General features: G+C 39.9%; 1 protein-coding gene across 1 annotated transcript in view; it reads left to right on the plus strand.

The window, feature by feature from the left end:
* LOC149463285 (acidic leucine-rich nuclear phosphoprotein 32-related protein-like) overlaps nt 1–9,996 on the plus strand; it is a 41,441-nt gene extending 31,445 nt beyond the window's left edge. Inside the window, exons 5-7 of the mRNA XM_089675675.1 lie at nt 1,249–1,391; nt 3,476–3,673; nt 9,751–9,996. Of these exons, the coding sequence (XP_089531801.1) occupies nt 1,249–1,391; nt 3,476–3,673; nt 9,751–9,865 (456 nt within the window). The 3' untranslated portion in view covers nt 9,866–9,996. The remainder of the gene's footprint in view (nt 1–1,248; nt 1,392–3,475; nt 3,674–9,750) is intronic.
* Nucleotides 9,997–11,711: the final 1,715 nt, after the last annotated feature.

Here is an 11,711-nt window from a genome sequence, read left to right on the forward strand (position 1 = left end):
ATAATAATTACAGAATTTGGGCTTCATATGAGAATATAGTTTTAAAGGGATTGGGCTGCACATACTTTGTAGGGTTTGGACATCTTCTATTAGGACAGTTTAATGTGGGGGTACTTTTCATTTACATTTTTGTTTAGTTTTTTGGACTTTGGTATAGTTGAAGGTGTTTGGTAAAAAATATGCTGATACATACGTCCCATCATTTTTCTGTATCCTTAACAAACAGGAAACAGAGCAAGAATATCATCTCTGCATTAAGTTTGTATGTGCACCATGACATTTTAAGCAATTTTGTGTTCCGGAAACCTAGTACAGTAATGAAAAACAATAATTCTAAAGCAACATTATAACATTTCCCATGCATTAAAGTTTTAATAATGTAATTTTTGTACTCATGAGAGCAGGCACACGGTGACACAGAAAAGACTACTAAGAACTCAGAGTTCTGGGTGAGACAGTATCCACTGATGCGCAAAAAAAATCAAAAGTGTGGCACAGTTTCATGACAACCAGACTTAGCAAGTTTTTAGTCTGCTAAACATGATCACCAGTGAATTTTGAGTGATACTTTATAATGTTTTAACATTCCATGGAGATTTAAATTGGCTTTTGCTGGTGTGAACGCAATCTAACATTTGTTGAAATATATATAAAACAAAAGGTTGTCTAACATCTCTGAAAGCTTGAAATCATTAGAGACAATAAAGCTGGCATTACATGCCTCGGTGGCTGATTCCCTTCACTGCTGGAGACAGAGGTTGCAAAGCTTTGGCCAACAAGGTGTTGCAGACTGCCCCAGGGAGCCAACAGGGCTTTAGCTTCAATGCAGCCTGCCTACAATGAATTCATAAATAACAAACGCAAACCGTGACTGACTATGCGCAAGTGACTTGTAGCGTAAGCTGTGATTGTTATAAAGAAAACCAATTTTCTCTGAGTAGCTGAAGTGGAACTTTTAGCAGCTTGTTAGGGAATATGATAAATCTCCAATTTCTACCAGAAATATTGTATTCCTATGAAAATTATATATTGCTGTTTTTTTGTAGTATAATAAAACTTCCATTTCACCTAGAGTAATTTTTTTCCCCAGCGTGTTTATTTATGGCTGGTGTATAAAATCTTCATAAAGAAAGGAAATTGCAATACATAAGAGAAAGGTGCACTTAAACATTGATCATGCAGAATATGGTAAAGAGGTCATATAAATTGAATGAAAAATTGTGACTGATTTACCCCTTTCATTTCCAGAACGTAAATCTGTCTTATCAGGGTCTTGGGGACCCTTACCAACAAAACAACCTTCACCGTATTCTTCGACGACTGATAAGAGTGGAGAGACTATGGCTGGTTGATAACTCATTGAAAGATTTGAGTGCCATTCGATTGCCAAGGTATGTAGGGGATGTGTAATAAGTGGTTAGCAGGCACTGAGGAGTCTCTGAAAAACTGTGGTGAAAAAAAAAGTTCCCACTACCAACCCAAGCAGAAACCATGAAACCCATTGGCCACAGAAACAGCTGATCATACCCTTCATAATAATTTATTGGTCACATGACTGCTTGCTTTGGAATCCCAGCAAAGTACACACCATATGTTAAAAATTTAGACCCCCCGCCCCCCAAAGATCTAACAGACCCCTGATGTCCCCATAAAAAGGACATGACACCTGCCTACGCTATTATATTGGGGGGAGGGGGGTGTGCTACCTTTGTGAAAGCAATAAAGTTAAATAAAACAAAAAAAGTAAAAAAATTTAAATTGTAATAAAAGAAATAAAAATAAGAAAAACATTTAAAAAGGAACCTCTGCGCATACATACAAATGCAAGCACATGTGTAGGGCATGCATGCGTATGTAAACAGCAATTGCACCTCATGTAAGCATACTGTGGACATTGGGAGTAGAAGAGCAATTCTACAGTTATAATTCACAGTTAACTTTTAATTGATAACTTGTAAAGGCTTTTAGCCTGGGTTCACACTTGTGTGGTGTAGCTTTTCGCATGTGATTCAGACAAGGACCGCACCATATTCCTGTACAAATCACACGCAAATTCTGTGCAGTGCGATTTGAGCCATGCATTTTGTATGGCTCAAATCGCACTGCATCTGCACCAAAAAGGTGCAGGACCCTTTTTCTGGTCTGCACTAGAATCGGATCGTATGGGTATTCACACCCATGCGATCCAATTCTGCACATCCCACAGCGTTTTGCGAACCGATTTCGCATGTTAACATACACACCCGCAGCGGTTCGCATGAATGGGGTGCTATTGCGATACGGTGCGGAATTCGCACAGAAAACTCTGCTAATTCCGCACCGCATCAGTGTGAACCCAGGCTTAAAGTGTTGCCAATGGTCAATTTTGGGTACAGAACTTTTTCACATCTCACAGGCACCTACAATTTTAAGGTTTTACTATGTACTTGATGCAACTCCAAATGTTATATTTTACCAAACAAATGTTATTATATTTTGTTTGTATGCACTAAAATGTATTTTTTGTGTAATATTTTGTAAAAAAATATGCATTTGTAAACAGTTACGCAACAACACGTAACATAAAAAATGCAACTACTACCATTTTATTTTACAGGCCCTCGGGTTCAGCAAATACTATATATAATTATTTGGGGGTTAAAAATAATTTTCTAGCAAAAGTGGTCAAAGAAACAATACTGCAATTGTTGATCTTTCCTTTTGAAAATGCTTGCTTCCTGGCTGTCATGTGATCCATACTTTCTAAGTCACTAACTGGGAATAGGTAGGCAGATCAGGGATACTGATTTCACCCTAACTTTTATCAGAGACTGTAAAGCAGCTAGCATTTTTAGAGAAAAAGTCAGCATTGACAGCCTATGCATTTCTCTCCTGCATTCCTTTGAGCTGAATTTAGAAGACAATCAGGTTTGCTTGCCAAGCATAAAATTACTCTTTCAGTAAACACCCTACATCGCCTTAATTTGCCATCAATATTCAATGTTTTTATAAAATAAATCTAGTTTGATTAATTTTTAGAATTTCTTTAAATATTTATGGAATTTCCTTGCAGTTATTTATGGCATCAAATATACATTATGTCGCAGTGCAGTTATTAAGCCACGTGAAATGACTAACCAGTGACCAAATTTACGTTGATTTCTAGAATGAGTTTAATTAGTGTCAGTGGAAATAACATACTCTGTACGTACAGAGTACGAAGGATCCTAGAGGATCCATTTCTGATGTGGCTTGCATTTCTTCATGTAAAGACCTAATGAAAATGCTGAGAATAGATAACTTACAGAATTTTAATATTATGTGTTAATGGTTTCATAATATAAATAATTCATCACTGCCTACTCCTTGGTGAAAGTCCTATACAAAACGAGTGACTCAAGGGAGACAAATAGGGAAATAATTTGCGTGTGCTTTTTGTGTGGTCTGCATATACATAGACTCTATGGTAACCATAGACTGTTTTTGCTTATCACAGGTGTAAAGAATTAAACTTAAGCAAAAACCACTTTACAACCTTTAAACAACTGCCAAAGCTTCCTGCAATTCAGCACTTATCACTTGCAGAGAATAATATTGAAGCATTGGGTGGACTTACAGACTTAAAGCATTCCTCACTTGAATCATTGGTTCTGAAGTCAAATCCATGTGAATTTCTGGAAGATTATAGACAACGGTAAGTAACAATTACCTTTAGCTTCATCTCTTCCAAATCATTATAAAAGCATTAATAAAGGCATTAATTAAAGAAGTACAGCCAAAGCTTGTTTGGCTGTACTTCTGTGGATCACAGGAGAGCAGTTCATTCTGTATTCTTGTGACCCATTTTCAGCTGACAGCGGGCTAAAGCTGATATCACAGAGCTGGTCCAGGCTGGGGAAAGATCGTTACCATATGATCGGGATCCACCCAGGAGCCTGGACTGGCACCTAGCTCAGCCTCTCCAGTGAGCATTGGAGGGGCAGAGCAGACAGCGGTGAGTGACAGTCAAGGCTCTCTACTCAGAGCGGCAGGGAGAACTAAGTGATCTGCTGTGTTTGATCGCTCAGTTCTCAGCCTTAGAGCCCACTGGGGACAGATGCAGCATCCAATCAATCCTGCATCTGCTTAGGTAAGTATGATTTTAAAATACAAAATATTCCCATACTTCTCTTTTAAAAATGCCATATATAGGCAGGTGTTAGGCTGCATTATATCCGACAACCTGAAGGTGGGTCTATGCTCATTTTTCTGGCTAGCAGAAGACTACTGAAAACTAGTTTAACCCCTGTTATGGGCTCAAGCAAACCATCTTATGGAGGATGGCATCTCTTATTGGATGCTGAAATCCCACAAGTTTTGGGTGACTATCTTGACACAGAAGTCCTTAAATAGGATATTCTGTGCCCACAGTGTGGGAGTAGGTTAGGTACAGAGCTCTGCTAGTTAGAAAGAAAGTAAGAGCAGTGCCAGTGATAGGGTGAGGTACCTGACATGGAGGAAAAGAGTAGGTTTTCCTTTACATGTTCCTTCTACCATCTTCCTGGAACAGTTTCCCATTGGCAGCAGGATATCTGCAGGAACTTTTTGGGATCCCAGTGTGACTCAGTAATAACATAGACCCTCCAAGGGAAGTGCTCCTCTGTCATTCTGTGGTCTGTAAGCACATGTTATATTGCAATTAGAAAGTGTCTTGCTGATAAACTTTACTCTTTTTTGCCTGCATAAGTATATGACCTGCAACATATGTAGTGCCGTAATTGTAAACTGGTTCACTTTCTGTGATTATGCAATTTCTACAATACATATAATGTTCAAGTGTCCAAGTGTGTTGACCCCTATCAATTCTAGTTTACACTGCTAGGTCCTGCCTATATATACTGTTTATATATACTCTCACTAGTCACGTTATTAGGTACACCTGTTCAATTGCTTGGTGATACAAATTGCTAATCAGCCAATCACATGGCAGTAACTCAGTGCATTTAGGCATCTAGATGTGGTGAAGAAGGCTTGCTGAATTTCAAACTGAGCATCAGAATGGGGAAAAAAAGGGGATTTAAGGGTCCTAAAGGTCAGGCACTGATGTCGGACGAGAAGGCCTGGCTTGCAGTCTCCGCTCTAATTCAGCCCAAAGGAGTTCTGTTGGGTTAAGGTCAAGACACTGTGCAGGCCAGTCAAGTTCCTCCACCCCAAACTCGCTCATCCAGGTATTTATGGACCTTGCTTTGTGCACTGGTGCGCAGTCATGTTTGAACAGAAAGGGGCCATCCCCAAACTATTCCGCCAAAATTGGGAGCATGAAATTGTCCAAAATGTCTTGGTATGCTGAAGCCTTAAAAGTTCCCTTCATTGGAACTAAGGGGCCAAGCCCAATGCCTGGAAAACAACCCCACACCATAATCCCCCCTCCAACAAACTAGGCACAATACAGTCAGGCCAGTACCGCTCTCCTGGCAACCGCCAAACTCAGACACGTCTATCGGATTGCCAGACAGAGAAGCATGATTCCTCACTCCAGAGAACATGTCTCCACTGCTCTAGAGTCCAGTGGCAGCGTACTTTATACCACTGCATCCCACGCTTTGCATTGCACTTGGTGATGTAAGGCTTGTATGCAGCTGCTCAGCCATGGAAACCCATTCCATGAAGCTCTCTATGCACTGTTGTTGTTCTAATCTGAAGGCCACATGAAGTTTGGAGGCCTTTAGCTATTGACTCTGCAGACAGTTAGCGCCTTCTGTGCACTGTGTGCTTTAGCATGCGCTGACCCCGCACTGTCATTTTATGTGTCCTACCACTTCATAGCTGAGTTGCTGTTGTTCCCAGTTGCTTCCACTTGGTTATACCACTAACAGTTGACAGTGGAATATTTAGTAGCAAGGAAAGTTCACGGATGGACTTATTGCACAGGTAGTAACCTGTCATGGTACCACGCTTGAATTCACTGAGATCCTGAGAGCGACCCATTCGGTCACAAATGTTTATAGAAGCAGTCTGCATGCTTAGGTGCTTGATTTTATACACCCGTAGCCATGGAGGTGATTGGAACATCTGAATCCAATGATTTGGAGGGGTGTCCCAATACTTTTGGCAATATAGTGTATCTGCATATAATGTGAACAGTGCACAATCATCCATGGGGCTCCCATCCACTGCTGACATATATCATTCAGAAGGGATGCAGTGAAAGAACTCTTGTGCTGTCTTTTATTTACTTAGAACCACACACGACTAAGGTAACAACTGTTTTAGGTGTTCTTGACATTTCTCAAGTTCACGGGTATGTAGGACATCACTGAATCATTGTTTAAATTGCACAAGACTGGATCCTGGTATATATATATATATATATATATATATATATATATATATGCCTCTGTTTTTATTTATTGCCATATTTTATGTGTCTCCTTGTCTTGATATTTCATGTGACCGTTTTACCTAAATGCTGCATGTACACAAATTTAAAACTAAGTGCAGGCAGAAAGAATATACCATTTCATCCACTTATTCATTTGATTCCTGTAATCATATGCATAGTAGATCTCAGACTGGGAGAGGAAGGGGCAACACTGTGAGCCAAGGTGATAGAGTGGGGTTTTAAATATAAACAGTGGAAAATCATTAGGAGACCCTGTCACCAACTTAAAAATGTAGGTAAAAGCACAGAAAAATCAAGTGTTTTTAAATGCTCGTTGATTTTTCATCAAAGAGTCAATTCCTTAGCACAACCCAATACCTCCTTGCATGTAATAGCCCTATCCTCTTCTGGGATTGTCTCACTACTGTCTGTGCTAGCTAAGCTCTTCCACCCCTCCCTTTACCTCCCTACTTAAACTTTTATGTAGATGTTGGAGGAGGAGCAAAAGGAAATACAACTGACTGTGACTTGAATGACAGCTCTGAGTCTGCTGGGGCTGCTGACATCAAATCCAAGATGGTGGCACCTAGGAGCAGTCACAGGGCATTTAAATATTTACACAGTGGAGGCTTTTACAGGTAAATACGTGCATAATATACGTTAAATGAACATTATTTCTTATGCAAAGATTTTGGTTGAAATGAATGGCCTGGTGACAGGGTCAGTGGAGCTACTGAGATGAGCACAGCATTGGTACCCATAGAAATCCTCCACTGATTTTAACACAGCACAGTGCACAGCAATTCTAGTGGTTGGTCCAATTCAGTAAAAAGATTGACCAACACTGCTTGAAGTTATTGTTGAAAACTTCCTCCTGGCAGTCAGATGTATTCTGTACACATGGAATATATTCCTGTGCTTGGCCTGAAGTTGAACTTCCCCATTCTGGATGTTGGTGTGTTGGCAGGTGTAGTTTTTACTTCACCCAGCAGGTGGCACCTTGCCACCTCAGTGATGGAGTAGAGTCTTACAGGATTGATGTTCCCCTGTAGCCTCTGTAGATGTCATCAGTGGGTGCAACTGTCCTATTGGTCACTGCAACTCCCAGTGACCTTCTGCAGCCATCTTGCCTGGAGCGGCGCTAATGATCAGCAGTGCCCTGACGCAGGGTAAGGATAGGGGCACCACTGTATGTTTCATCTGCCACCAGTTTCCAGACCTATCTAGAGGAGTTGCTCAGTTTTCTAAAGTGCTGCTTGTGCTGCCACCTTGCCAGTCAGTTGCCCCTCCTGCAGATGCCGCCAAAGTAATGTAGGCCTTGTCTCTGTTTTACCTTGGGGTGCTGAAGATATACTGCTACATATCTGTGTTCAAGGGCTGCTACCACCCTGTGTTAGCCAATCCAGTTATAGTCCCTAGTGTAATCTGCCATCATCCTTATTGTCCTTTAAACCTGCAACTTACTTAATACAACAACAGTTCAACCTTGTCTAGACTTTGTGAGGTTTCCTTAACTTGGGTACCATACTCCTGGCCATGACCATAGGTGTTCTGCTGAAAGCAGCAAGTCCACTTTTTTTTAGGTATACAGTACGTGGATTGCAGGGGACTATAGTCTGCTGCACTCACTGCCATCTTGTAAATCCAAAGCAGAAAGAGTTTTTATCTATAGTGTGTAAATTATGTATGGGACCTAAAAGTACTCTCTATACTTATGTACAGTATATACATTTAGAAGCATTGTAAATAAAATCAAATACATGTGCACATTTTTTTTCTACAGATATCAATGTTTCCTATGCAGAGCCAAATTTTAGCATAGCTAACATAAGCCAGAGCCTAAGGCAGCATATAGCCACCCATGTATCAATGTGCTGTCAGTAACACATTTTGGTGCAGTCTGGCTGGAACCTCATTGTTGCTGTACCTCTGAGCAGTTGCTGGTAGAATTGTGTATGTGTAAGGCAGTCAGATGTCACAAAACTGCCCAAGAACTGCAACTCTTTTAGCACGCTGATAGGGAATCTATGCTAGTTTTGTACAATTGTTTTCTTTTTCTATTAAGGTAAGGGCAAAAACAATAACCTTTTTGTTCATTGTTTTTAGTTGGGTAAATAGGAAATGCAGTATTGCACGTAAATATTTTGTAATCTATTATCCAGCCAGCAGGAAGAACTAGTGTTATATAAAACCTGTGGTTTACTGAGCTCAATAGCTGAAATATACTCACAGACAGACTCATCCCTATGGCAGATGTAGGTTCTATAAGACAGATCTAAAAATGTTAGGTCTTGGTGTATAGACTGTAGGTTTCATGTATCAAGATGCAATGACTTGGTGAGTCTGCTCTTGAATCAGCCACTAGGCAAGATTAAAAGGTAAGATGCATAGTATATGGAAAGAAGAGGATGGCACAGCAATGGTAATATCCAAGCTTACAAATTGTTAATTAAAAATATATTTCTATAAAACCAATGCTTTTCAGGGGTTACACCAGAGGTTAGAGTGATTTTTAGTGTATGAAAGCCACTTTACAACTCAAGCATTTTGCAGTTCATGTTTTCTTTTTTTCCTGAAAGTCTCAAGCTCTGATTAAGGCAGTTTCTTGTAACCCCAGAAATGCATTGGGACCAAGTTGGGACCAGCCAGATACTGTGGTTGTGTTATCTGTTTAGCATATCCATAGTGCTTTGGGAATCCTGTGTCATTTCTCTAAGCTCAGTTTTGGGTATTCATCTTCCCTCTTACCCCATGTCCCCTCTGTCATACAAGCTAGTATATGAAATGTTACCTAAATACATGATCATGTGACACACCAGGTCCCAAGTCTACAATTTTCTTCCATCTTGTGGAGAAAGGTCTTTCTTTGGATGTCCACATCACTAAGTGACATGAACACTTCCTATTGGTTGTCCAGTGGCAGTGTCCTCTGAGTATTGTGACAACATGGAGAAGCAACTGGTCAGTGGTGGTAGACTACAGCGCTGGATCCACTATTTATCACTCCAGGAAGCAGCATCAGGGAGAAAGAGAGGGATGGAAGATATACGTGGGTGTAAAAAACTACTTCACAATGTATTTTTTAAATAGGTGAATAGCTAGGAATGAGGGGAGCTTTGCCTGAAAATAGACTTTAAACGTCAGTTTGTAAAAGAATAACAGCATATGTTGTAAAAAATATAGATATGAAGCATATGTGCAAAAATCGATAAACACAAAAAAAAAAGTAAAAATATTCCAAAGCCATCATTTTTTTACCTTTAAGTTATACTTGTATAGCTCCTCTTTTGTTCCTTCAGGCAGCACTGTTTAGACCTCTAGCTGTTGAGGAACCATGAGCCCTTGCCTTGTGCACCATGGTGGAAATTAAAATCTTACCTATTTTAATGATATTTTCTTTACTTTTCCAGAGTATTCTCCATTTTGCCAAACTTGAAAACATTAGACGGAATTCCCAAGCTGTCAGAGGATTGGTCAGTAACAGAAGAAAGCCATTTCTTTTCAAGCAAATGCACAATTTTGTAAACATTTGATTGCAGAGGTGCCTGACATCTTTTCTTCAGACAAAGTAGATTTGACTGGTAACAAGAAGAAATGTATTTTCTCAAGGTGCTAAGCACATTCTATTTTTTTATTAAACTAAAAACAAAATTAAACTATAGAACGTTGTTTTACTCATTACTCTCTACTCATTGCTTAGACCACAACTAGGTAAGTGATAAAGATTGGCTTTTTGTTTCAGGTGTCAAAAAAATAGTAAGATACAAAACAGAAGATGATCCTCCTGCGCTTAAAATGGATCCCTAACACTCAAGCTGCTGACACTAACCTTATACCCAATAGGCGAAGTGACTAATATATACAAACAGTGTAGCGCTAAATAAATACTAACTGAACCCCCTCAATACACAAAGGGGGGTAAAAAAGAAAAAAATATATATAATAAATAAAGTGCAACATGTGAATTCCCTATGGGAATAAATCAAATCCAAATGTGAAAAGTGTCATATAATGCAATGTGAATGACACACAAAAACACCAATATAAATCAAATAAAGTGATGAACATACATAATCAAATATAAGTCCACAAAAGATGCATATATGAATTATATATCCAATAATAGTGTTCCAAAACAATGCTCATGTAAGTGACTGTATGTGATCAATCCGTGATAATCCTTAGTAGCCAAAATGCCCCCTCACCTCCTTACATCGACCCTACAGGGTCAGCTCGCTCTGAGTAATACACCGATCTGAGTTGTGGTAAGATTCCTCACAGGCTCCCCTCAAGGTAATAAATGCTCCAATCCTTCCATATAGTGCACAGCAAAAACTCTCTCCGGATCATAAATAAACAAGAAAATCCTCCATAGTGCAATCAGTTTTGATATATAATGTATGTATATACAGTAAAAATGCCCACTCACATGCTCCTTCTCCTCTGAACAATACTAAATCACTTCATGCTAGAGGTGTACTGCATGGGTATCACAAACAGGTGTTCCAATATGGCCCCCACGCCGGAAATTACGTCACCACGCACCCGGAAATGCCTCCTTGCGTACCGACGCGTTGCGTCATGCTAGACACGTGACTTCTTCAGAAGAAGTCACGTGTCTAGCGTGACGCAACGCATCGGTATGCGAAGAGGCATTTCCGGGTGCGTGGTGACGTCATTTCCGACATGGGGGCCATATTGGAACACCTGTTTGTTCCAATATGGAACAGGCACAGGGTGATTTACACATAAGAGGGATATGAGGAGCTGAGACAGGGGTCTCCCCACCTCTCGAAAGTGAGCTGGGTTACATGGGCCCCCCACCCAAAGTGACTCCCGTGACAATAACCGACTGTGATCAATCAGCCCAATCACACTCCCCACCTAAATCCGAAATACTATTAAATACCTCTTTGTTGCTTGCTGAACACAAAAACTGTGGATTCCACCTCATTATCTAAATATATTCACAACTTACTAGTGCAGCACAACTCTCTAAATTAATAATTGTTAGAAACATAAATACTCCTGTAAAAAACATATACAAGTGATAAACTAAAAAGTCGATAAATAATCCCCTCAGTGACGTGTATCACTTCCGTGAATATCTTCTTTAGCAATATTCAGTGATCCTCCACCACACCAGGTGTAAAACCTGCTCACCTCAAGAAAAGAAAATATGCGCTCATCTGGGTGTACTCAACTCCTCAGTCGCAGTGACATATCTTCTTATCTCCTCTCGCCTTCCACTCACTCTAACATCAGGTCAAAATTGATCTCATGCAACAGAAAGACCGAAACATAGTGCTCTCTGTATAACACTTTATTGTATCCCCCACTAAAATAACACTTACAGATATAAAAGCATAAA

Source organism: Staurois parvus, unplaced genomic scaffold (assembly GCF_062004578.1).
Source record: "Staurois parvus isolate SC_StPar_1 unplaced genomic scaffold, SC_StPar_1.0 ptg000155l, whole genome shotgun sequence".
NCBI classification, from domain to species: domain Eukaryota; kingdom Metazoa; phylum Chordata; class Amphibia; order Anura; family Ranidae; genus Staurois; species Staurois parvus.